The 27709-nt window shown below is 44.7% G+C and overlaps 1 protein-coding gene across 3 annotated transcripts in view; it reads left to right on the forward strand.

The window, feature by feature from the left end:
- Positions 1 to 27709, forward strand: part of CD58 (CD58 molecule) — a 40278-nt gene that overhangs the window by 2105 nt on the left and 10464 nt on the right. For 2 of the 3 annotated variants that reach the window (XM_047082768.1, XM_047082766.1), the window contains exons 2-3: positions 14982 to 15278; positions 24226 to 24489. In XM_047082768.1, the coding sequence (XP_046938724.1) occupies positions 14982 to 15278; positions 24226 to 24489 (561 nt within the window). Of the gene's footprint in view, positions 1 to 11311; positions 11549 to 14981; positions 15279 to 24225; positions 24490 to 27709 lie in introns of those variants that run through there. The other variant, XM_047082767.1, reaches the window with a different exon arrangement.

Raw genomic sequence — 27709 nt, forward strand, 5'->3', positions numbered from 1 at the left:
TCTCTCTCCCTTCTTCACTTGCTCTCTCTCTCTCTTTGTCTCTCTCTCTCTCAAAAATAATAAACATTAAATTAATAAAAGAGCATCAGCTCTCCAGTCAGATGCTTGGCTTCCCACCCTGGCCCTGCCCCTCACCCGAGTTGTAACTTCTGTACATTACCTAACTTTTCCATGCCTCGCTGGGCATGGAAGACAGAGACCACTTGCCTTGGAAGAGAGAGACCACTCACTGGTGAGGAAGGATAATAATAGTGTGTGCTTCATAGAATGATTGTGAACGTCAGTCACTGAACAAATTCTTACTGAGTGTCAACTATGTGTTGGGCACCGTACAAGAGAGTGGGGTTGCAACAAAGAACAGACTTCCCTGCCTTTGTGAAGCTTACGTTATAATGGGGGAATAAATGAGTAAATATGTAGACATTGAGTGGTGGTAAAGTAAACACTGAGGAATCAGAGATTAGTAATGCAGAGAAAAGGAGAGTGAGTGTGGTAATATTTCTTTTTAATTCTTTAAAACTTTGGAACATTGCAAATCTGTAGAATAGTTGCAGAAAATAGCATAATGAACCCTTATACAGTTTTCTTCTGGAATCACCAGTTATTAACATCTTGACACCTTTGGTTTACTTCTCTCTGTTCATATACATGTACACTTAATTTTTTTGTGTAAACCTTTGAGAGTTGCAGATCTTTTTTTAAAAATATAATTTATTGTCAAATTGGTTTCCATACAACACCCAGTGCTCATCCCAACAAGTGCCCTCCTCCCTGGCCATCACTCACTTTCCCTCCTCCCCCCACCCCATCTAGCCATAGTTTGTTCTCAGTATTTAAGAGTCTCATATGGTTTGCCCCCTCCCTCTCTGTAACTTTTTTCCCCCTTCGCCTCCCCCGTGGTCTTCTGTTAAGTTTCTCAAGATCCACATATGAGTGAAAACATACAATATCTGTCTTTCTCTGCCTGACTTATCCCACTTACACAATATCCTCCAGTTCCATCCGTGTTGCTGCAAATGGCGAGATTTCATTCTTCCTCATTGCCAAGTAGTATTCCATTGAATATATAAACCACATCTTCTTTATCCATTTGTCAGTTGATGGACACTTAGGCTCTTTCCATAATTTGGCTATTGTTGAAAGCACTCCTATAAACATTGGGGTATATGTGCCCCTATGAATCAGCACTCCTGTATCCCTTGGGTAAATTCCTAGCAGTGCTATTGCTGGGTCATAGGGTAGATCTATTTTTAATTTTTTGGTGAACCTCCAAACTGTTTTCCAGAGCAGCTGCACCAGTTTGCATTCCCACCAGCAGTGCAAGAGGAGAGTTGCATATCTCATGACACCTTACCCCTAATATGTGAACATATGTTTTCAAAGAACAATATGTCTCCAGTAAGCCATGGAACCATGATCACAGTCAGGAAATACACCATCGATATGATACTGTTTTCTGGTAGAGTCCAGAAGCCAATCCTGGAGCACATTCTGCATTTGGTAGTCATGCCTGTTTAATCCCCTTTATTTATTTTTTATTTTTTAATGTTTATTTTTTTGTTTTGAAAGAGAGAGAGAGAGAGTAGGAGGGGTGAGGGGCAGAGAGAGGGGGAGAGAGAATCCCTAGCAGGCTCCTAGCAGTCAGTGCAGAGCCCCACATGGGGCTCGATCACGCGAACCATGACATCATGGCTTGAGCTGAAATCAAGAGTCAGAAGCTTAACTGACTGAGCCACCTGGGTGCCCCTAATCCCTTTTCATCTAAAACTTGCCAACTCTTTTTTTTGGGGGGGTGTACTTTATGACATCACCACTTTTGAAAGGTCTGGGCCAGTTTTCTAGAATGTCCCTCGATTTGGCTCATCTGTTTTCTCATGATTAGATTCTGGAGTGTTAGATTCTGGAATCAGAGTCAGGAATGTTTCACAGGTGTGTTGTGTCCTCCGTGCATCTCATTAGGGAGCAGATGCAGTCCATTTGTCCCATTATTGGAGACCTTTGGTTGTTTTGTGAAGGTGATCCAACCAGATTTCTCCTTCGCAGAGGCACCTGTTGCCCTTTGTAAATAAATAATACATGATTTATCAAGTGACACCTTGAGATTGTGTGACTGTCCTGCAACAATCTCTCACCCGATGTTTCAGCATCCAGTGGTGATTCTTCCCCAGGTCCCTTAAAATATTTGTAGATGGCAATTGTCTCTCCCTAATTTTCTTGATACACCATTGACATTCTTCAGTAATGAAGAGCTTTTTCATTGTATTTTTTTAGTATAAGTATAGACTCCTGGATATTTTTTAAGATAGCATTCTTGTTATTATCTATTTTGATGCCCAGTGACCCAGAATTTGGCAGATGGGAACCTCTGTGTACCTCAGTGTTCTTTGCCATGTTTCCATCATTTTTTGAGCATCTCCTACTTTCTGGCACGGAAAGATGTTCTGGACTCATTTTGTACCTTTTCGGCCTGTGCTTGTAATCAGTAGATTCTCCTGTTCCTCTGAGTGGGAGACGGAATTTAGAAATCAGTATTTTTGGGGTGCTAGGTGTGCTGAAGGCTAATGGAGTCATGGTTTCTAGGCTCTATCCGTTCTCAGAACTAGGGAAATAGAGTTTTCACGAAGTTATGAGTTTATCCTTTTACCACGAAGCCTAATGTAACCATTTGGTTCATCGTTTCCTCCTTTCCCTATTTGTACCTCCTTTTGCCACAGTGAGAACTCTGTTCTTTATAGAATCAGTATATTTTCCTAATATACATTAAACACAAAATAGTTTCCTAATTGCTATACCAGTACCACTACCAAGCACGAACTTTATTAAATACAGTTCAAGGTTTATTTATAGTTCTGTTTATTCTTCCATATAGCCCACTGAATATGTACAGAAAACTGTATTTTAAAGTTATTTTTTCCTTCTGTGTGGTTATGCTATCAACTCAGTATATAGTTGAATTTTTTTAAACTTTAAAAAAAAATTATTTATTTCGAGAGAGAGTGATTGAGCATGAGCGAGGGAGGGGCAGAGAGAGAGGGAGAGAGAATCCCAAGCAGGCTCCCTACTGTCAGCGCAGAGCCCGACGTGGGCTAGTCAGATCATGACCTGAGCCAAAATCAAGAGCCAAACACTCCACTGACTGAGTCACCCAGCTGCCCCAATTTGTTTTGTTTCTATTCAATTTTAGGGTTCCCCTCCCTTGATTTAATTTTTAAATACGTAAAATATTAACATGGTTCCAATCAAACCATGTAAAAAGATAAGCTCAGAGAAAATCCTATTCCCACCTTCTCCAGCTGTTATAGCAGATACTGTTTGTTTCTGTTTTACCTTTCTTGTTTCTTTTTATAGATACAGATATGCAACCATAGTACTACTTTATGTACTCTTCCGCTCCTTATTTTTGTCTCTTAACCACATGTCTGGATAATCTTTCCATATCAGTTCACAGAGATCATTCTTATTGTCTTTTTATAGTTGTATAGTACTCCATGGGCTGAATGTGTGATATTTCATTCAGCCACTCTACTTTCTAGTGGTTACTGTTTTATACGGTGTAGTCAGGGGAGGGTCTCCTTAATTGTTCGGGGGAGTGGTATTCCAGGCAGGGGGGCTGGCAGCAAAAACCCTGAGATAAGCTTCAGGCATTTAAGGAACTTCAAGGAGACCACTGTACGAGAAAGTAGTAGGAAATGAACTTGTAAACATAATCAGGGCCAAGTCCTGGAGATGGTTTTATGGGCCCCGTTAAAGGCTGTGACTTTTTTTTACTCCCAGCAAAATAGGAAGTTTTAGAGGATTTTGGACAGGAGCGAAATTACAATGGTGGAGTGTTTCAATGAATTACTCTGGCTGCTTCATGGAGAACAATCTATAGAGGGGCAAAGGAGAAGCCGGGAAATCAGTTGGGGAGGCTGTAGGAACAGTGCTGGTAAGAAATGATTGCAAGAGAAGGGGACTGAATGGGAGATAGGGGGATGTGTTTGGAAGGTAGAGCCAGCAGGATTGGGTGCTGGGTTGCATCATCAGGGTAACATGTGGACAGGGCCTTGGTAGTGCTGGGCAGGTAGCAAAGCTCAGTAAGAACCTGCTGTCTTAGTTGTTTTTTGTGAGGTTTGTTTTGTTTTGTTTTGTTTTGTTTTTTTCTTTTAGCAGAACCTGCCTTATTCTGCTGCTGTGGACATTTTATGGTTCCTTTATCTTGCCAGCCATCTCCCCAGCTCGAGTTTCTTTCCTTGTATAGGAACCAAGTTGTAAACTGCTTCTTTAAAAGTTCCTTTCATTGATGTATTTTCATGTTGTTTTTAACAACAGTGGCAAATCTGGACATTAGATGCTACCGGTTTGTCAAGCATGTCTCCATTTTAAGTTATAAAGTTATCTTGCATTATTATGTGAGACTTCTTCATGTTTTTTGCTGCAATCAAGGTTCAAAGAGTCTGTGTGTTCTTACTTAGGAAGAAGACAATTTGAGTGAAAGTAACGCTGTGTATTCCTGCGGGAAAACGGGGCCCATTGTGGTAATAGTAGCTGTCACGGATTGAGTAGGTGCTCTGCGCCAGGTTCTGTGCTTAGCAGTTTTAGACTTTTGTTTTCATTGAACTGTCACACCAGGTTTTTTTTTTTTTTTTTTTTTTTTTTTTAGGTAGAGACTGTTAAAGAGGAGAACAAAGGTTAGGTAGGTTAAGTACTTTGACCAAGTTCACACAGGCAAGGAGTGAGCGCGTGCCAGAATCCAGGTCCATTTGACTCAAAATCCATGCCTTCCCAACACAAGACTAGATAAGCCACACTTATGAAAACATGAAGAGCATACATAATCTCTGTCTCCCTCTCTTTCTCTGTTTATTGTTTTAGTAATCTCTACAGCCAGCACGGGGCTCAAACTCAGTGATCCTGAGATCAAGAGTCGCACACTCTCGCACTGAGCCAGCCAGGCAGCCCCATAGATGATCTCTTATATGTGACGTGTACACATTGTCCGCTGTAATTTTGCCAAGGCCTGTGAAATTATATAGGACGGCACAGTTACCAATCACGGAAGATTGCTTTCAACGTCACCATCTACAAAGGGGGCTTGGGGAAACCTCCTCTGGGATTGTAGAATTCAGAATGGGGATTTATTTACGTGTTTATTAACATTTTGTTGTAGTTATACTCTGTCTATACACCCACACTTCACTCCCAAGTACTTTTGCATAGTATTAATAATATAGTATTTGTGAAAATTAACAATAATCTTATAATATCACCTAACTTCTGCCCTTATTCAGATTTCCCTAATTGTCACAAGAATGTCTTTTTTTAAAAAAAACAGGATCTCAACTTGCACTTGTGACTAAGTTTTTGGTTTAATTTTGATGGGCCTCTGAGAAATTTTAAAAGACCGTTGGAACCACCTTTTAAGAACGAGATCTAAGAATGTGTCTCATCGCCTCTTGAGCACTCTGACTTTTCTGGAATAAAAACGGGCTTTCGGGGTAGGTTTTGGTTTCTCTGCTTGAAAGCAGAAAGTTTGCCTGCGTCCACGAGTGCTCATTTGCATGACTTTTCCATCTTCTGATTTCCTCTCACGTTTCTTAAGTGCAGAAAGCTTTTTCAAGCTTTTACAGGAGGCTATAGCCTCTTAGATTCTGCAGTTGCAAATCAAACCATCCGTCTCAGGACTAAAGTGAAACCAGGATACTACTTTCCATTTGCTCGGACAAGTTGAGGTCTGAATACGAAGCATAAGATAGCGAGACCAACCCCAGGAAAGTGCTGGAAAATATTTTAGTAGTTCTTTGGAGATAGCTTTGAGTGCCTGCCACCAGCCTCAAAGGAAAATGTCTTCCAATTACTTTACGGGCACAGGATCTTCTCCTTTGACTTCTTTCTTTCTTCTTCTTCTTCTTCTTCTTCTTTTTTTTTTTTTTTGTCCTTTTTCTTTTTTTTAAATCTCTTGCCCTTGTGCCCTGTGGTCTTTTCCTTCTCAGCTGCTGCTCGTGCCTGTGGGGCTCCAATGAAAACCAGTAGAAGTAAGAGACCTCTTGCCCAGAGTCCCTGAAATAAGTTCATGTCTGCTCTCTGCCCCCAGCTGGGAACACCTAATTCTAAGGTCTACCCTTTGTGACCTTGAGATATCTCTTCTGTCAACCAGGTATCCATCTGAGGAAGCTAAATTATTTTGATAGACTTGTTCTCAGGCCCATTTTGGGTCCTAATGGCCTTCACTTCCTTTTCGTAGTGTTCCCCAAAATGTCTGTTGTGACTAGTGTCTGAATTTCCACCCGGCTCACTGCTGTGTAGCTTCATGAACATTTTCCCCCTGTAACAGTTAAGAACTAGGGAAAAAAATGATGTGTTACATACACATTCAGAAAATAATGAGAAAATCAGATTCATAAGAAACTAATCATAAGTGAGTTTTTCAACTATGAACTGAATAACTGGAAAATAGGGATGATAAAGAAATTCCTAACGAAATAATCAATAGGGTGTAGAACTACCTTGAATCAGACTTTGGAGAATAAGTTTTAAGAGACTCTTAAAGAGAGTCTTAAATAGCTCTAGTGAAAACCTTATTCCCCAGAGCATGCTGTAGTTTTGAGATACCTCCTCTAACAAGAACGTGTGGCTTTTGAGAATGGTGAGCTCACAGATGTGGCTTTTGAGCAAGACGGTACATGGGTATCTTGGAAGGACAGGCTGGGGGCAGTGCTGTCAGTTAGAAACACGATACAAAGCAGATGAAATTGATTTTGATGATATGTTTTCTGTCACCTAATACAGCCACGATGTTTTCATTTCCACATGTAGTCAATATCAAGAATATTACCGAGGGATTTTACGTTCCCTTTTTCGTATTAAGCCTTCAGTGTCTGGTGAGCATTTTGCGCTCACAACACATCTCATTCTGGACAAACCACATTTCGTGGGCTCTTGAGCCGTGTGTGGGTGGTGGTTACGGAGGCACATTGTATAGACTGAGAGGGAAATGAGACGGTGTTGTAGTGTAAGAACGGAATATAATGGGCCATATTCTAGCATGACAGAAGAGAGAAAAACTCAAAAGGAAACTGATTTAATTGGTTCCAACATCTAAATTCCAGGTGAGCTCACCCAGGAGGCAAAGAGTAGCTTGACCACTGAAAGCACCTGTGAGGCGAGTTCTGGGGGGGGGTATGGGGGGGTGTTCTGAGCCTGGGGGGGGATTATTGCCTGCTGAGATTCAGGTGGCTGCTGTTTCAGGCTGAAATACAGGAGACAGGGAAGCAGGGTGGTGCAGCCGAGAGCAGTGGGTTCCCGTCTTTAGCAGTCATGGCCCCACAATCCCCTGACCGGGTCTGGAGGAGGGTGGAATTGTGGCCAATAGTGCAGGCTTTGGAGCTGGCTGCCCTTGTCCGGACACCAACCCTGTCCTGGGCCAGCTGAGAGACCTGGGCCAGCTCCTAAACCTCTCTGAGTCCTAGTTTCCTAGTTTCCTCATCTGTCGCCTGGTGGCTCCCATTTTTGGCATGTTCTTCCCCATACTCTCAAGCTCATACCCTCACTTTTTCCTGGGCTGAGCTGGCCTAGGGTTCATTTGGATCGGATTTCTGAAGAGCTGGGTTAAAGAAACAAGCTGCATTGCACTTCCTTCAGTAAAAAAAAGACTCCATTTCTTCTTTATTATCTCCATACCCGGTGAGCAGATTTCCTACCCCAAAACAGGGACTAATATGAGGACTGATTAATATGAGAATACCTGGGGACCTAATAGGACAGATTATTTGATATTAGACATGTTAGGAGAGTGACCTCTCCTCTGTATCATCAGTGGGTATGTGTGGAGAGACTCTTTCTCTCCCAAAATGCCACCACCTTTATACTCCAGGTGGATGTCAGCTGAGAGTGTGCTGTGACGGAGTGGAGAAACGCTGTGGTCACAAGCCCCCGTCTGGACAAGAGACTCATCTGCTCACTAGGGATCAGAATACTCCAACCCCTGCTGTCTTCATGCTTAAATGAGTCTTTAACTGAAACACCGTTATAATGTCGAACATACGGGGGGAAATACTAAGGCTTAAATAATAGGGTACTGAAACTTTTAGGGGATTTTTTTTCCGTCCAGTGAACTTTTAACTGCTAAAATCTGCAGGCCATCCTTAAAAATATTTCAGAGAGAAATATTTTATTTTTAAAAAGAAATTTTTTTTAATGTTTATTTATTTTTGAGAGAGGCAGAGACAGAATGTGAGTGGGTTAGGGGCAGAGAGAGAGGGGGACACAGAAGCGGAAGCAGGCTCCAGGCTCTGAGCTGTCAGCACAGAGCCCGACGTGGGGCTCGAACTCACGATCATGACCTGAGCTGAAGTCAGACGCTCAACCGACTAAGCCACCCAGGCACCCCTAATTTTAAAATCGCATTGTTCAATTCTAAGGAAAAAAAAAAAAAAAACTCAAGAAAAACCTTCCTTCCAGATCCCGGGAGGGTGGGCAGCTCCTTTCTAAGAAATGGCATCAGTGAACACCTTGCTTCTCCTGAAACCTCAGACGGGCTATTACTTTTGATTAGGAGCTGACATCCTGCATGGGTACAAGCGGATCTGGTACAGTAGGAGGTGTAGCCTAGTTAAGCTGGAAGGGGAAACAGGGGACAAAGGGGACCATCCCCAAAAGAACAGCAGTGGGGGAGAGATGGGAGTGGGAATCCAGCACTCCCCCCACCCCTCCCCCCCACCCCCGGTCTGGCTGTGGGGCTGGTGGTAGGTGTCAGGGGAAGGGGACTGTTTTGCCTGCACACGAGGGGTCCCAGGCCACTTACTCTTCAGCTCCAGTTAAATGTCTCCACTTCTCTTTGCTGAGTTCACGATTCATCAACCAGATTCCACAGCAGCTTGGGGATTTGCAAAGCTCAGGGTTTGAGGTAACTGCCAACTTCTATGGTTTTTGTCAGGAAGCCCCGCCTTTTGGACTACAGTTAAGCTGTATTCAGATAAGTGAAGGCACTCAACCAACATTTATGGAGTGTCCTTCCTGTGCCAGATCACGCGGATACGACAAAGACCAAGGATGACACCGTCTTTGTCCTCAGAGGGTTAGCCTGGCTGGGGATACCCTTGAACTCAGCTTGGAATTAGTTGCCAGCTTTTACGAATGAGAAGTTTTCCATGAAATCTGAATGTGCAGCATTTTTTGGAAAAGCAGAAGTTCTACAAATTCTATGTGCCCACGTGGGTGGGAGCTGAGGAGTCAGTCCCCAGAGGAGCATGTGCTCACCAGCGCCCCCTCTGTCTGTGGGCTGCATTGTTGGTCTTGGCCAGCGTTTCGTCTGCCAGTTCTCCCAGGCTCCTTGGTGGCTCCTGTGGTTTGGCTCGTTCCCCTCGTAACGTCTTTATTTGCCCCTCGTTGTTTCCTTCCCTGCTCTTTCCTTGCTCTGCTCGCCCTACGTTCGAGCCACTCCTGTCCCCACCCCGTGTATGACTTACCAGTGCATACAAAGGCCTTCGTTTCTCATGGTCTTTCATTGTGAAGCCCTGTCCCGTGTCCCTTTGTCACATCTGAAGTTGTTTACAAACGATACCGCCACCATCACAAAACCCAGGTTTTGAATTTGGGTCCCCCTTTCGCATTTTGGAGGTTTGGGTTTATCACTTTCTTGTTCAATCAGACCTTCTCAGTTTCCTCATGTATGTGAGGTTGGGGGCGGTGGGGGCCACAGACTCCTGTTCTGTCAGGACCCCTGGGGCCCTGACATTCAGTGATTCGGGGGCCAGCGAGCTTGGTGCCTCACCCGCACGTCTCAGAGACGCACTTGTGGCTCAGCCAGAGCAGCTCGAGCCTCTCGTTCCCAACCTCTGCCGTCCAACTGCATCGTAGAAACTGCAGCCACAGAAATCCTGTATCATGTCACGGCTTTGGTAGCCACATGCCACATAGCCCCGGTAAGAAACAGTGCTTACAAGCATTCTGGAGCCAGTTTCCCCACCACACTAGCTACTCACTCAATCTTCGTGTGCCTCAGTTTCCTCCTCTGCACAATAGGGTCAGAGATAACACCTGCCTAACGTGGCTCTTCAGAGGACTCACCGAGTACGTACTCGTAGAGCTCTTGCAACAGTGCCTCGCAGACAGCAAGCACTATCTACGTGAGTGGTTAAATAAGCCAAAAAGAGCAGTCAGTCTCAATCCCAGAACCCAAGTAACAACACGCAGAGGAATTTGTGGCCAGGAGTGGGGATCCTTCTGCCTTCGCTCAATAGTCATGGTGGCCACGTTTTCTAAGTCAAAAATCAGGGCACTTCATTTTTGCAAAATATTCGGGTGCCACTCCTGACTTCAAGCCATATAAGAATTACCAAAATTGGGTGCGGTGATGATGTTTTGTGAGGATGCTGCAACAAAATATTTGGAGTCCGAGCTGTTTTTAAATATATGATCCCTCTATCTATAGGCATTGAAGTACTCTCATATCTTTAAAAGATCTTTCAGTACTCTTCAATACAAATTAAAAAAATTCTGGCTAGCATGGAATATCTGTTCAGGCAATCGCTGATACATGTTTTCTCTCCCCCCGCCTCTCTCTCATTTTAAATGATGAAAGCTCACACTAGGTGAAATGATGAAAGGTCTCACACAGCCAGAATCACGTACAACAAAGGCCTTGATGTGGCTTGGCTCGCTGAAAGAGAAAGAGGGAAGCCCTGTTGAAAGCCTACTTCATTCATTTCAGCTATTGTTTAAAAACCTCCCTCTTTTTTTTTTTTAAGTTTATTTATTTTGAGAGAGAGAGAGAGAGAGACAGTGTGGGGGAGGGGCAGAGAGAGAATCCCAAGTGGGCTCCGTGCTGTCAGCACAGAGCCTGACGCGGGGCTCGAGCTCACAAAACTCAGATCATGATCTGAGCCCAAACCAAGAGAATGCCGCTTAACCGACTGAGCCACCCAGGCATCCCTGAAGACTCTCGATCTTATTCAAACCTCACAACAATCCTTTGTGGTAGGCATTCTGATTTACATTTTACAGCCGAGGAAGCCTATTTGGGAGGCTTTTGAGAGTTCAGCTGGGCCCATCTGGCTGAGAGTCTGGTACTTACCGTTCTGCCCTCTGGCATGGTAAGTTGGTGTCCCTGTGGTCCCTCTTTTGACCACTCAGTTATCCGCAAAGCAACCCGCTCACTGCTGACTCGTTTCCTTTGCTGCTGTTTGAGTGCAAATTCATTCATTCATTCATTCATTCATTCATTCATTCATTCAGGGCGTGTGACCTCTGAGAAACAACTCCTGTTCTTTTTTCATTGGCAATTGTCCTATCGGCAACTTATCTCTCCGGTTTAGTCTCGGAAGTGCAATGGAAAAGACTTTGCTGTGGGACTAGAATGCTAGACAGTAACCACTACAAATGTGATGAGTCCCAAGTCTGTATCGCCTCCTGTGAGCCCCAGACCTGTGTGCCCAGCAGCCTACTGGACATCGCTACGCAGTGTCTGAGACCGAAAGCACAATCTTCCCGCCCAAAGCTGGCCCTCCTCCATGTCCCCTGTGTTAGGGAATGACACCACCACCCACCTTGGGGAAAGATTATAATACAGGTAACAAAAAGTTTATAACCTACAAGGAACTTGTAAACTTTGATGAAAAAAAAACAACCCAACGGGAGAAAATGGCAAAGGATGTGAAAAGACGGTTTTCAGAAAAGGAGATCCAAATAATGCAAAAGCGGAAAAGATGCCTAAATTTCTAGAGGGCAGGAAAATGCAAATTCAGATAACAGTGAAATATCGTTTTATGTCTGATAATTAAACGTGCAAAAAAAAAATCACGGGATGCTTGCTGAGCACAAGGAAAAGGTAACTCAGGTGTTACTGATGGAAATGTGACAAGCAGAAGCCAGCAGCCTGGGAGCTCCTATTAACATAAAAAATTTGTTTGCCCTTTGATTCATTCCCACTCCTGGCACACTCTGCCATAGATATGAGACCACAAATACACAAGAACTTGTACAGAGGAATCATTATTACAATTACTGCAATAGAAGAGGCTAGGGAGAGAAGGTGTGTTCAGCAGTGATGGATAGCTGGTTTATTGTGGTTCATTCGTACCCTGTCGTAATAGGAAGCCACTAAAAGGAGGAAAGTCTTGCCACACCAGTGGATTGGGTGGGACTTTTATGAAGTATTCTTGATTGGAAGGGCAAAATGCAGAGACGTGTGCATAAGACCATTTTTTGTTAAACCATGGCAAATTCTTTGTGTGTATGTGTGTGTGTATGTATATATCACATAGAACGCATATATACATATATACGTGTATATATACACACATACGCATACACACACATATATATACATATATATGTATATATACACATATATATACACATATATACACATATACACACATATATGTATATATGCGTTCTATGTGATATATCTTTATCTCTATTTGATGATATGAGCAGGTAGAAGAATAGCAAAGGATATATTCAGAGTTGTTAACATAGTTTACAGGACTGAGGGTGGTTATAGGGATTGGGGGATAGGGTAAGGCCTCCAAGCCACACACCCAGGCCAGAGAAGAAGACTGTGCTAAGTAGATATATCATTGCTCTGCATCTGTATAAAATTGTATCTATGTGTCTATTATATACTTTGTTATTGAATACATTAAAACAATTTTTTTAATGTTTATTTTGGAGAGAGAGAGAGAGAAAAATAGGGCAGGGGAGGGGCAGAGAGAGAGGGAGACACAGAATCCGAAACAGGCTCCAGGCCCCGAGCTGTCAACACAGAGCCCGACGCGGGGCTCGAACACTGACGTGCCTCTCGGAGCCTGGTTGTTCACCTGCGCGACGTGGTCGCTGCAAAGTGTGTGACGAGCGGTAAAAAGGGACACGAGGGTACGTGAACACACCACATGCAGCGAGTAGGCATTTGGTGACATTTTCCTTCGTTTTGCTTGGTGCCCTGTCACTTCACCTGTGAAATGGGGGTAATTCAACTAAATAATTTTGCAAGTTTCTTCCAGCCCCAAACTGAATTTGTTGGAACTGGTCTCCCCCCTCCCCCCACCTCCCCCGTGCTTCTCGCCAGTCTCACTCCATCCCTGACTTCTTTCTTCCTCCTGTTCTCAAGCCCAGGACACATCGCCTGCCCCTGGGAAGACAGCAGCCATCCGTCTTTCTGCAGCCAAGCTTCCTCTCATACCCCTTCTCTTCACCCACCACCCTACCCACTCCCATTCACTCACTCACTCACTCACTCACTCACTCACAAGACACTTGGAGCCTCCACTGGTGGCTGTGGATAGATCCTCACTCCTCGAATCCTTCTCCCTCTCATCCACCTTCCCATGTGCTCTAGTCAAGTGCAAGAGAGAGGGCGTGATCAGCAAAGCATCGAGGGCTGCTGGTGTATTTCTGTGGGCAGCCTCCCTTAATTAAGGGAGGCAGGTTCCAAAAATCCTCACAATCGGCAAATGGGAGAGATTTCCTTCGTATTTGAAATCACTGAACACGTTGCCTACAACTGGTCTGTCTTGATTTTTCCCATGCTCTTTCAATTACCATGCTTGCTACTAGGCAAAAACTTCAGTCAAGTTTTAATTTATCTTTAATGCCTTTCCCTTAACAGCTATTCTTCTCTCTTAACAAGAAAGTCAGGTCTGGAACCAGATGCATTTAAACCCATTTTGGGGTATCAAAAATATTCCAGTCCAGTGGTGGTAGTAAATATCAAACAATTGGATTGGCGTGGAGTAGGCAGGAGTGTCTGTTTGAAGCGTTAGTTTCTGTGCTGTAAATGCTCCCACCATGTGGATTTCAAGCTGTCAGCCAGGCTTGGCTGAATGGGGTCCGGCAGAGATGCTAACAGTTGGAGCCAGCTCCCCCACACCACCGAACCTAGTCCCCGTGCTCTTACTCTGCGTCTTGCCCCCGACTTGCTTCTCAGTCATTGTTTCTGACCTCAGCTAATAGCCCCAAGTCAGTCAGCCAAGAAGGATGCCTGACCAACACCGTTAACTCCCCCCTCTCCCTCACCCCCCACCACTTCACTAATCCCTGTTGCGATCTCTCCCACGGGGCTCTGGAATCTGCCCTTTTGTCCATTCCCCCCCACCCACACCCCGGTCTGGTCCGTCCAGTCCTCCACCTTCTCGGTGCTCCAGCACTGACCTTGATTCTGGTTTCCCTGCCTCCGTGCCTGTCCCCAGTAACCACTCTCCACTCTGCTGGCAGGGCTAGTCTGCCGAAACTTAAATTATATCGTGCCAGTCTTATGTTTAAAGGCTTCCTACGGCTTTCCCTTGCCATTAGGATAAATCCCAAACCCTTAGCATGTCTTATCTGACACCCCCACTAGCCCATGAATGGGCACTGTCACCTGGGCCTGCCTGCCTCTCCAGCCTCATTCCCCACCCATGACTCACTTGCTCTCTTTGTCTAGCCGTTGGGAGCTGCTTTTATTTCCTCAAACACACCAAGCTCCTTCTTGACTCAAGGCCTGTCTTTTTGGAGGCACTGCTTCCTCTATCAGAATGATTACCTCTCCTCCCCCAGCCCTCAGCCGGCACCTCTTGTCCCTCAGGGATGCCCCCAGTGCGGTGTTACTGTGACTTCCTGGGGAAGGCCCTTGATGAGGTGGCTCCCATGCCTGCTTTGTCTTCTCCACACTGTGGGACTTCTTGAGGGCCTAGAGTGACACCTGTGTGGTCAGCTGTCATGTTCACAGCCTTGCCCACAGTACCTGGCATGGGTTTGGTGCCCCACCAGAATTGAATACAGTTCTTGCATTTATGCGAGCCCCAGTCCTCCCCTTAAAAGAGTAAGCTTCGCATGGTCAAGCATGTTCTACTCGCTCTATTTTCTGTCAGTGGTTTATCAAGTTAGCACAGCAAGTAGCTGATGAATAATTTTTACTGCTAAATTTAACTTTTTTTTCTCCCCAGAGAGCATCTTGGAAGATGGCTTTCTATTTTCAATAAAGTCGTGTTGTTTTTCCTAACCAATTTCTTTTTCCCTCCTAGACTTCATCAGCTGTGTTTCCCAGCCGATATACGGAACTGTAAACATGAGCGTAACTTTGTACACATCAGGCTCTATACCCATTAAAGAGATAATGTGGAGAAAAAAAAAAGATAAAGTCGTAGAATGGGATGAAGAACTCTTAAAGCCCAGAGCTTACCCACCGTTTGTAGATAGGGTTCATCTGGACGTCACATCAGGAAACCTTACCATCTTCAATCTAACATCATCGGATGAAGAGGACTATGAGGTCGAACTTTCAAGCATTACCGATACCAAGTTCACCCTTTACGTGATTGGTGAGCATTCAATAAGTTGGTTTGTTTTACACGGCAAATTGCCAACTATTTTAAGAGACTAACACAAATGAATGGTTTATGAGGAATAAAAGGATTAGGTCTCTTGGGCTGTCAGGGTTTTCCTCTCCATCTGGCACACAGGGGCCAGTTTCAGTCCCCTTGTCATCCTCTGAGCGAGGAGGGGATGTGACCGAGGTGGAGAGGGCAGCCCCAGCTGGGTGGGGCTGCTGGCCTCAGCATCACTTGTCTTACTAGGAATATTCTGGAAAGGGATGGAGTGGCAGTCATGAGCTCAGAACTCTTTGAGCCCCTTTGATAGATGACGCTCTGTTTCCACCTGCACCCCACCCCAGGAGGTGGATTTTTTTTTTTTTTTCCTCTCCTATATCACTTTACACTGGAACTGGAGAGAGGGTATAGGTTCCTCCGTGCTGCTTGCTGATGCTTCTGGGTTCTTCTCCTTCCTTGTTGTCATCAACTGTAAGGCCCATGGGTACATCCCAACGTTTTTGGGTCATTCGAATGCCTGGCTGCCTTTTGCTGTTTCTGATGTTCCTGCTGTCATTAATTCTTAGCGATTGTAATATTAAATATGTAATTCTAGTATCCTGGCTTCTGAGTCCCTGATCTCTCCCGTGATGATCTTGTCCTCCCTCCCACCACCCCACCCATGGATAGAGCCTAGACGTTGTCACCACCACTCATTCTAAGCCCTCCGCTGTGACACGCCAGGTGTCCCACTGCCATGTGAAGCTCCTTTCTCTGCTCAACTCTGCCTTTCCTTCACTTCGTGTGGCCCCCGTCCTCCTGAGGCCGCGCAGGCATGCTCGCTCACTGGAAGGCCTGCCTAGCTTCCTTGCTCCTTTTTAAGCAGGTCGGACTCATGTGGCCTGTCCAGCCAGTCTCAAACCAGTCTCATCTCATCCATCTCACACACTGTGGCCGCAGAGAAACCCATCGCCCCGCAGAGCCCCACACTGTACATTTCTGGTCACTCGCCTCAGTCAAGTCCAACGTCCCCTCTCCTCAAGCCTCGAACACCCCCCTTCTCCAGACCCAGTCCTCAGCTGACGGCTTTGCTTCTTGTTTCACTGTGGAAGAGAAGCCCTCAGAGGAGAATTTCCCCAGGACGTCACCCTCAGCCCTTCTGCCTACCTGCCCTTGAGCCTGCTGTGTCTCCCTGGTCACAGGACCAAGCCCTCCACTGTGCCCCGAGGCCCGCCTCCTGTCACTGCGCTCAGGGACATCTGCCCTGCTCCTGCGACAGTCTCCTCCGAGAGCTGCCAGCCCATCCCCACCAACAGGCAGTATGCCATCAGATATTCGTGCCATCACTGGGAGCCCTCTCGTGCCCCCTCCACCCCTCCAGCTGCCAACCACTTGCTGTCTTGAGTTTATAGAAAGTCCCCTTGAAGAGTTGTCTGTATTTGCTTTATAACCCCTTTCCTCCTGTTCACTTTAACCCACTCCAAACAGGCTTTCACTCCCACACTGCACCAAAGCTCTTGACGTCCTCATTAACGAGTCCAGAGATCCATTCATGCTCTACCCACGTAGCTCTTGCCGCCCAGCAGCATCCCACATAGCCGATCACTCCCTCCTCTTTGAGACCCTGCCTTCTCTTGGCATCCAGGACACCACCCTCTTCTGGTTGTAACTCACTAACAGTTCCTTCTCAGCTTCCTTGGCTGGTTCCCTCATCTTGCCAACCTCTTAGCCCTGGAGACTTTAAGGCATAAGCCACTCTTCTCTGCGCATTCACAACCCAGGTGGGTGAGCTCATCCAGGGGTCCGGCTTTAAATATCACTTTGTTGCCGATAATGCACAGATTGAGAGCTCTAGTCCAGCCCCCCACTGAGCTCCTTATGTGTGTTTCCAGCTGCTTACTGTGCATTTCCACTCGGACACCTGATTGGCCTCTGAAATACCACAAGTCCAAGAGTGAGCTCCTCAACTTTCCTCTGAAACCTGTTCCTCCCCAAATCTCCCCCAGCTTGGTTGGCGGGATCTCCACCCTTTCATTTGCTCAGGCGAAAGCCTTGGGGTCATCTTTGGCACTGTGCTTCTCTTTCTATTCCTCTTCCTCTTGAACACCATGTTTATTCCACCAGGAAATTTTTTGTTTTCACAGAATCTGACCACCTCTCAGCACTTCCTCTGGTGCTGGTCCAAGGCTGCTGCTTCCGCTTCTGGAAGGTTGCTGTGGTCACCTGATTGGTCGCCCAGCTTCCACCCTTGCCCAGTTTCCCCCCAGTTTCATTGAGACCTCATTGACATCTGTCACCATATAAGTTAAGGTATACAGCATAGCTGTTCGACTTACATATATTATGACCACACTTTGTTTTTAAATACAGGCAGCCAGAGTGATCTTAAAACAGAGGCTGGGGGATGCCATTCATCTGCTGAGAGCCTTCTAGTGGCCCCCTCTCACTCTGACCTGTAGTGGCCTGCAAGGCTGTATGGGATCTGGCATCCATGGCCTTCTCTTTTTGTTCTCAGGCATCCGAGTGTTGCCCTTGCCTTTTGGCTGACTTTTCTGTGCTACCCACTGCCCCCATCCCAGCATTCACAGCTGAGTCTGTAGTCATCTCTCCCCTCTGTGGGATCCCAGGTTCACTTGTTTTCTCCCAGAAGAGGGTGTTGTTCTAGTCCTGCTGCCTCCATGCCAAAGGTGTTTTAAGAAGATCCAACTGGTGGCAAAGTGTGCAAGATGGTTCCCAGGGGATGGAGAAGAGGCAGAAAGTCCAATGTAGAAGTTCAAGTCTGGGCTCTCCAAGTCCTGTTTGAGGCAGTCTCAGTGGAACAGGGGAGGGGCGGTGACAAGCTGGATAAACCACTGTTATTCACCAATTCACCTACCTGCTCTGCTGGAGACATTAGGAGGAAGAGAGACTTTCTCTCTTTTTTTTTTTTTTTAAATTTTTTTTTTCAACGTTTATTTATTTTTGGGACAGAGAGAGACAGAGCATGAACAGGGGAGGGGCAGAGAGAGAGGGAGACACAGAATCGGAAACAGGCTTCAGGCTCTGAGCCATCAGCCCAGAGCCTGACGCGGGGCTCGAACTCACAGACCACGAGATCGTGACCTGGCTGAAGTCGGACGCTTAACCGACTGCGCCACCCAGGCGCCCCGAGACTTTCTCTCTTGTTCATCGTTACAGCCCCAGAGCTCAGTAAGGGACTTCAGTGGCTAGTAGGCATTCCACAAATATTTGTTCTAGCAATGAAAGCAATCAGACTAGGTGTCTGGGACGTGGGAGGTGCAGTTGACAGAAATGGGGGCTCTCAGACTGGGTGGCTGGTTTGTCCAGAAGAAGATCAACTCCATTTAGAAAAGTGAGGCTTGTTAGGGTATGCAGGCATTCTGTTAGAACCATGGATGCCTTTGATGAGGCAGAATTTTTAAAACATGCAGGTTTGGGATCTGGCAGTTTATAGAACTAGCAACTAAAAAGATTGATTTTGAATCTAGATGACAATGGAATCCTTTTTTTTTTTTTTAATTTAAATTCAAATTAGTTAACATACAGTGTAGTATTGGTTTCAGGAGTAGAACCCGGTGATTCGTCATTTCCATATGACACCCAGTGCTCATCCCCACAAGTGCCCTCCTGAATGCCCATCCCCCATTTGATCCATCCCCCCAGCCAACACCCTGCCAGCAACCCTCAGTTTGTTCTCTGTATTTAAGAGTCTCTAATGGTTTGTCTCCCTCTCTGTTTTATTTTTCCTTCCCTTCCCCTATGGTCATCTGTTGAGTTTCTCAAATTCCACATATGAGTGAAATCATGTGATAACTGTCATTCTCTGACTTATTTCGCTTGGCCTAATACACTCTAGTTCCATCCACGTTGTTGCAAATGGCAAGATTTCATTCTTTTTCATTGCTGAGTAGTATTCGTGTGTGTGTGTGTGTGTGTGTGTACGTACGTGTGTGTGTGTGTACACACACATATATATATCACATCTTCTTTATCCATTCATCAGTCGATGGACATTTGGGCTCTTTCCGTAATTTGGCTATTGTTGATAGTGCTGCTATAAATATTGGAGTAATGTGTCCCTTCAAATCAGTGTTTTTGTATCCTTTGGATAAATACCTAGTAGTGCAATTGTTGGATCACAGGGTATTTCTATTTTTAATTTTTTGAGGAACCTCCATACTGTTTTCCAGAGTGACTGCACCAGTTTGCATTCCCACCAACAATACAAGAGGGTTCCCTTTTCTCTGCATCCTCGCCAACATCTGTCATTTCTTGTGTCATTAATTTTAGCCATTTTGACAGTTCTGAGGTGGGATCTCATTGTGGTTTTGATTTGTATTTCTCTGATGATGCGTGATACTGAGCATCTTTTCATGGGTCTATTGGCCATCTGGATGTCTTCTCTGGAGAAGTGTCTATTCATGTCTTCTGCCCATTTCTTCACTGGATTATTTGTTTTTTTCGGTGTTGAGTTTGGTAAATTCTTTATAGATTTTGGATACGAATCCTTTATCCGATTTGTCATTTGCAGGTAAGTATCTTCTCCCATTCTGCTGGTTGCCTTTTATGGATTGTTTCCTTCTCTGTGTGGAAGCTTTTTATCTTGATGAGGTCCCAATAGTTCATTTTTGCTTTTGTTTCCCTTGCTTTTGGAGACAGGTCAAATAAGAAGTTGCTGCAGCCGAGGTCAAGAGGTTGCTGCCTGTTTTCTCCTCCAGGATTTTGATGGCTTCCTATCTTACATTTAGATCTTTCATCCATTTTGAGTTTATTTTTGTGAATGGTGTAAGAAAGTGGTCTGATTTCATTCTTCTGCATGTCGCTGTCCAGTTCTCCCAGCACCATTTGCTGAAGAGATCATCTTTTTTTCCATTGGGTACTCTTTCCTGCTTTGTCGAAGATTAATTGGCCATGTATTTGTAGGTCCATTTCTGGGTTCTCTATTTAACAATGGAATGCATGTTAGGAGCTCTTTCATAGAGTTTGTAAAACAGTTCAAACACTTGAATTAATTTCACTTTTTAAGCTTGATGAAATGCTTAAAAATAATTTATTTTTTAAAATTCCACAGTAATTCAACAAAGGTGCTTGATTTCAGTAGTTAGATCAACTGGTGGATAGCCCTTAGGAAGCTTAATTTGCAAAACCCTGCAGAGGACCACAGTACGGGGGCGGGGGTGGGGGATGGTTTTTCATCAGGAGGCAGTGATACTGGCAACATTAAATGTGGGACCCCAATTCCTGGCTTAAGAGTCTGGATTTTAGCCTGTGGCAATGGGGAGCCCCTGTAGCCCATACTGGAACAGATAAGTGACTTGATAAAATCTGTTTTCGGATCGTTAATAAGATGGTAGGTGTTTATGGTAAATTAGAGGAGACACCGGTTTGGAAGCTACTGTGATCATCCAGGGAGACAGAAGTGTTGCTAGTAGATATTTGGAAAGGAAAGAAAGGGAAAATATTTCTAAGAAAGAGCCAACAAAATTAGATTTTGGTTATAAAAAGACATAAGATGACTCGAGATTTCACGCTTCACACCTGAATGAGAAAACGATTGGTCATACTTTTTCGGGGGGTGGGGAGGGGAACGAGGAAGGCATACTTCCTTCAGGGTTTGTTAATGTTTAAGTGACTTGGTGATCTTCCGGAGACACGGGGCCTAACGGGAGATTTTCAGAAAGGATATTTTAGGCAGGGGGATTTCCTGGCACCCCCTAAATTCAGGCATCTACTTCCTTCTGTGTGTAAGTTGATATTTGGTTTCCTTCTTCCCTCAAAATCCCCTTCAAATTTCCACCACCAATGCTTATTACGTCTTGCTTTTTTTGGTTGCAGTAAAGATGGTGATGTCCACGTAAGTAGAATTAACTGCTCTATCCTTAAATAATCTAAAGCGATATGTCTTTTTATTAGAGTTAATAGAAATGTACAAATGCGATCAGATGTGTATAAGCAATTCTCAGCCTTACAGAGCAGCGAGCTGAATCCATTCATTATAAATTGGCTGAGTTATCTTAGGGATGAAATAAGTGCCTTTCCTGCCAGTTTAATGCTGCTTCAGGTACAGGTGGAACTAACATTTGTTAGCAATAGCTGTGGGAATTCTCATGGGCAGTGTAGGACTGTGAAGCTTACAGACAGAGATCTGAGTTGTAGGAGCTCTGAGCCTGATGCTGCAGGAAGGTTTGCATGCTTTTTGGTGAGCGGGATGGGCTCTTTGAGGTTTGCTTTCTGGCCACAGAGGTGTAATGAGACCGCCAGAAAGAGCTTCTATTCAGTTAAGTGAGCTCTAACAACATGGAAAATAATACAAAGTCTTCCTTTCAAATGTCCTTTCAGATTACTTTTATATTCCACTAGACTTCACAGTCTTTAAAGTATTCTATTTTACAGATGAAAATGAGACGGATTTAGCAACGGGTTTTCCCATCTGTAGAACAAGAGGCCTGGGCTATATGATGCCTTCAACGTGTTCCAGCTACCTCAAGGGTCGCAGTCACACCACTCTCCAGGGCCAAAGCTCACACCTCCCAACTCCTGGTGGTGTTACACACCCTCCTGGGGAGCCTCTCCTTCTTGTCCTGTGCTCTGTTACAGCTGGCATCTCTGTGCCGGCACTGCATGGTGATCCATATGACAGAAATTATCTGTATTATCTCATTTCATCCTTATCAGAATCCTAAAGGGGACATACTATTTGTTTCTTTATTGCACAGGAGAGGAAACCTAGGTGGGGAACGGGGCCGGGGGGGGGTTGTGATAAGGTAACTTCCCAAAGGCAAATGGTGTGAACCCAGGCAGTCAGGCTCTTAAGTCCATGCTTTTAGGCACCACACTGTTCCTTTTTCGGAGGGGAGCTGATTGAAGGATTTACATTTTATAGAGTGGAGAGGATAATTTGAAACTGCCTCCCTGAACGTATCCATCCATCCATCCATCCATCCACCCACCATCTATCCTTCCATGTGTCCAATATCTGTTCTTCTAGAGGAGCCACCTGCGCTCCATGTGTTATGTCAGATGCTGTGGTTGAGAGGCGAGTGATATCTAGCCTTTACCCTCCAAAGATGCACAGTCTGGGGGCTCATGAGGCACGTCTTTTCAGTCTAGAAAGTGTTTGATGACATACTAGACGTTGACCGTACTGGATCAGTGAGCAAGAATCTGTAACAGAACACACGGAGCACCCGCATCCGGGTCACCTGGGGTGACGGGGCCCAGCAATCTGCATTTTTAACACATACCCCCGGTGGTCCTCATGCACGTTAATATTTGAGAAGCTCTTCTATGGAACATTTCTAAGGAACTAGAAAACTCGGTTTCATGCCGCTGGGAAATGCCCAGCCCAGTTGCAGAGGCAGGCACAGGAACACGCAGAATCTGGAACCATCAGGTGTGTTTCTCAGCTGTATGGAGACACACAGGGCTGCTTGGAGGTGCTTCAGGAGCCGATCTCCGAGTGTGGGAGGCAGGACGGACCTGAGGAGGCCGAGGAGGAGGGCTCTGGGCTTCCCAATTTTGAGTCAAGAGAACAACTGCTTATCCTCCTGAAGGATATTGGTCTGTTGCTTACAATTTAATTTCGGGAAAGGTTTCCATTGCCTTCTTTGAGGCCACATCTAACAAGTTATGTGAGCTGGATTAAACCTAACAACTGAAGAAGCCCCAAGCAGAAAGGGAAGTCATGTGTGACTCAGGTCTCACTTAACTGAGTGAGAAAGGAGTGTTGACAAAATTGGCGGGGCGGGGCGGGGGAGGAGAGGAATTGAACACTTCCAGTTTTTAGAGTATATTAGGTTACTAATTAGAACATAAGCATTCCTTTGCCTTAGAAAATATCATTTTTAAATGGCAGCATAGATGAACATTAATTTGCTTTAATTTGCTTTTTAGTAGATATTCATAATGTATGGAAATTTTATTATCCAAATGCTACCATGACCATTTTCTGGATAGTCTATATATTTGTACGTGTTTTCTCAAATTTCTTTGGGTTAGTTGTCAGGGCAAAGTAGAGATGCAGGAAGGTATATGAATTAACAAAGGAAAGAATATCTAATAGGATAAACTAGCATTGCAGTTCTTAACCCATCCTTTTTAAAAACTTTTTTTTAATATTTGTTTATATTTGAGAGAGAGAGACAGCGACAGAGAGACAGAGCACAAATGGGGAAGGGGCTGAGAGAGATGGAGACAGAATCCGAAGCAGGCTCCAGACTCCCAGCTGTCAGCACAGAGCCCGACGCAGGGCTTGAACCCACGAGCGGCAAGATCATGATTTGAGCCGAAGTCAGACGCTTAACTGACTGAGCCACCCAGGCACCTTGCCTCTATAGCCGGCAGGGAGCACTTGCTACAGGAAGGCTGGGAGTAAGGCCTCTAGACTGGCAGGTCCGTGACAGGTGCCGTCCCCTACTCTACTTATTATCAGGGCCTCCCCACAGTATAGCTGCACCAGATGTTTTGCAGACACTGTTAAGTCAGACGTCTTTTACAATTAAGCATTTTTAGGTTTTAGAAAGGTGGTATTAACTCTTTCCTCTCTGTATGTTACAAAGCACCCACTTAGTTTGGGGGACCGCCCCATATTCAAGCACATGAACATTTTTGATACAACATGATAATGAATATTTGAAGTGAGAAGAATAAAAACAAATCCTCATGTCAATTCAGATCAGGATTTGCAGCTATGCGACGTTGCTACTATCTTGGGTAATATCTTTTGGCTTTCTGAATTGAGGATAAGGGATGTGGTGCCTGTATGTAGTCTGAATGTGAGCAGGTAGGTCTGACCCAGGAGAAGAGAGAGTTCTCTCCCCTTGGAGCTCAAGGAAGGTGGTCGGCTTGCTTTTTCAAGCTCATAAGGAAGTTGGGAGCTCTTCATCTATTTGGAGAAGATGAGTCTAAATATTACTCTTTTCTGGACTAAATATTACATTTCTTTTTTTTTTTTTTCCAGAGCCTCTTCCATTTCCAACACTAAATTGCACATTCACTGCCGAAAACATTACAGTCCGCTGCAGGATCCCAGAAAACTACAGCAGCCATATAAACCTTATAAAGTACTCCTGGAATTGCTTCTCGGAACAGTGTCAAAATAGCACCAATTCATCTGAAGTTTCTATTAAGAGGGAAAGTGATCTCTCACAGGAAATACAGTGTATCATCAGTAATCCGTTGTCCAAACAGGCATCATCACTGGTTTTAGCAACCTGTGTCCCAGGTGAGTACATATCCAAATGTGTCACAGCAGAGATACCGTAGACAAGTGTGGTCCAGGGACCGCTGGTGGTTTGTGAGTTTCAAACCACAGATGTAGTGGCTGACCTACATTTCACAAATCTGATGCGTAAAAGAAGTCACAGTTTTCACAGACACTCCATTATAACGTACAGCTAACATTTCATAGCCCTTTCTGTGTCCGGCATCATTCTAATACATTTGTTAATTAATTCAGTCCTCACACAACTGCGTGAGTTGGCTACGAGTGATGGTCTTGATTTTCTGGGGAGAAGCCAAGACAAAGGGAGTTTAGTTTGATTGCCTAAGGTCAACAGCTAGTAAGGGACAGAGGCTGGTTTTGCAATCAGGCCATCTGGCTCCAGAGCCCATGCTCTTAACTATTCACAACACCACTCCATAATTTCTTAATAACCATCGGGTTCTTGAGGGTTGCATGTGTGCCGCAAAGAATGTGCATTTGGTACGTTTGTCTAGGCTCACGCTCCGTGAGTAGCATGACAGTGTGCCTTCCTTGGCTGTGCTCCTTTTATTTTGTTTAACATGTACATTTGTAATTTGCAATTTTTATTTTCAGTTTTTGACAGTATACCCCCAGTTCACAGACAAAAGGATCAGCAATTTGAAAGTGGTTCGTTAAAACATAAAAGAAGAGATGAAAATAGTAACCACTCTAATTCAGAATAATATCATAATTATAGATAGTGAACAGGATTCTAGCTCTAGAATATGAGCTTCCTTGGGTTAGGAGAGGGTGATTCTGTGAATCGATTTTTTTTTTTTTAAACTATAATTTTTTTTTTTTTTCAGCGTTTATTTATTTTTGGGACAGAGAGAGACAGAGAATGAACGGGGGAGGGGCAGAGAGAGAGGGAGACACAGAATCGGAAACAGGCTCCAGGCTCTGAGCCATCAGCCCAGAGCCCGACGCGGGGCTCGAACTCACAGACCGCAAGATCGTGACCTGGCTGAAGTCGGACGCTTAACCGACTGCGCCACCCAGGCGCCCCTCGATTTTTTTTGAATAAACAATTGAAACAGAAAAAGGCAGTTCGTACACCTAATGAATATAAAAAACTTGAATTAGATTTGATTATTGAGCCATTCTCCCTGAGTCTGCCATGTATTATCCTTCTTGAAATCTTTCAAATAACGACATGGAGGTGTTAAGGTAACTATATCATTTTCAGACAAAGCAGCATGACTTCCTGGGTAAAACCAACAAATACTTCCAGACAAAGTGTAAAATGAGGTCCAGTTCATCACTGATGGTTTTGGTCCCTGAGGACAGAGAAAAGACCAAACCCACAGAAGTGCCACTCAAAGCGGCACCGTTCGTACAAGTCGCACGATTGTCCAGAAGATTTGAAAGCCAGCTGCAAAATCAATGACTTTGTTATGCTTGGAGCAAACGTTTCTCTATTACTCCCACCTAGTGGGTGTCGCGTGATATCCCAGCCGTACAGTGTGGAAATGCAATCTGCATGCTAGCACATAGTTGCCTTGTTGTGGGAACAGAAAACAAAACCAGTGTGCTTTTCTGGCTTTGGCGTGTGTGTAAGGCACATAACCAACAAGAGAAGGAAAGGATTTTATGCAGAATGAACAAGCAATTTGAAATCTGGAAAAGCTTCGCATGTCCCAAGAGGCAAATACTTCGAAGGAAATAATTTCTGAATAAGATCCTCTATAGGATGATATGGGGTACTTTAATTAAGAGAATTTCCAGCATTTTGCCCTTGCATAGGTTTTCATTTAACCTTTCTCATTAGAATTGAATGCCCAAATAAGATGCCCTTCCCTGTAGATACCACCAGAAAAGATTGTCACCAATCAGTCCCTCTCATTGATATGGTATAATGTTGTTGATTTGCAAACAAACCCTTTTTGTTATTAGATAATGGTGATTCACTCATCTTTCTTTTACATTTCCTGCCAAACTGATAGTTCACACCGCATTATAGATATTGAAAGTTTGAGAAACATTGCCAGATAGTTCTTAGGTCATTTAAATCCTGGAGTAGTGCTGACATCGGAGACCTATATCTGGAGTCCCTCAAAGCAAATGTTGAAGAACCCTTTTCTTTCCCCCCCATTTCTAACCTAATGATCTTAATGGTTCTTTTCAACAATAAATGTCTCTCTCTCTCTCTCTCTCTCTCTTTTTTATACCATGGATGAGTTTTGAATACTTTTCTGTAGAGTTGCATGTATCGTAACAGATAGAAATTCATGTGCGTCTAATGGTTAAATAGTCTTTCTTTTTTAAGTGCTGATTTTTTACATCTAGACTTTTAACACTTGGTGGATGAAACGTAACTCACACTGACCAGCCTGTCACCCTTCGCAGACCCCCCCCACCCCCCAGTTGACCGTCTTATTTGTTGCTCACAGCCACTGTTCTAGACTGGCTGGACAGGAGCTGTTGTTTACCTTTTGAGAGTGAGGAGACAGGTTCAACCGGTGGGGTGACTTCCCCAAGTTCACTTATGTAATGGAGGTAGAATTAAAATTTAGGTCTTTGAATTCTGGAAGTTGTTTGTTTCGTTTTCTTCCCATGACATCATCCTGATTCTGTGTCTTAAAATAAGTCAAATTAAGAAAAAATATTTGACTCCTTCACAGGGATTGGCTGGCAAAAACCATACCATGTGGAATGATAGTACAGACTATGGGGGGGTCTATAGGACCAGGGATGAGGTTTCTTCAATAAGTAAATTATAGGGGCACCTGGGTGGCTCAGTCATTTAAGTGTCTGACTTCGGCTCAGGCCATGATCTCAAGGTTTGTGGGTTCAAGCCCCGCGTCGGGCTGTGTGCTGACAGCTCAGAGCCTAGAGCCTGCTTTGGATTCTGTGTTTCCCTCTCTGTCTCTGCCTCCCTCCCCTGCTCATGCTCATGCTCTGTCTCTCAAAAACAAACATTAAAAAGAATTTAAAAAAAAATAAGTAAATTATAAGGGGAAGAAAAACAGAGGTGATGGGGAGCTTAGAGAGTAAAGACATTTAAAAAGCCTATAATTGGGGCGCCTGGGTGGCGCAGTCGGTTAAGCGTCCGACTTCAGCCAGGTCACGATCTCGCGGTCTGTGAGTTCGAGCCCCGCGTCGGGCTCTGGGCTGATGGCTCAGAGCCTGGAGCCTGTTTCCGATTCTGTGTCTCCCTCTCTCTCTGCCCCTCCCCCGTTCATGCTCTGTCTCTCTCTGT

The sequence above is a fragment of the Lynx rufus genome, unplaced genomic scaffold (assembly GCF_022079265.1).
Source record: "Lynx rufus isolate CCGP_SWC_20201006 ecotype Redwood Valley unplaced genomic scaffold, mLynRuf1.p SCAF_2, whole genome shotgun sequence".
Taxonomy (NCBI): domain Eukaryota; kingdom Metazoa; phylum Chordata; class Mammalia; order Carnivora; family Felidae; genus Lynx; species Lynx rufus.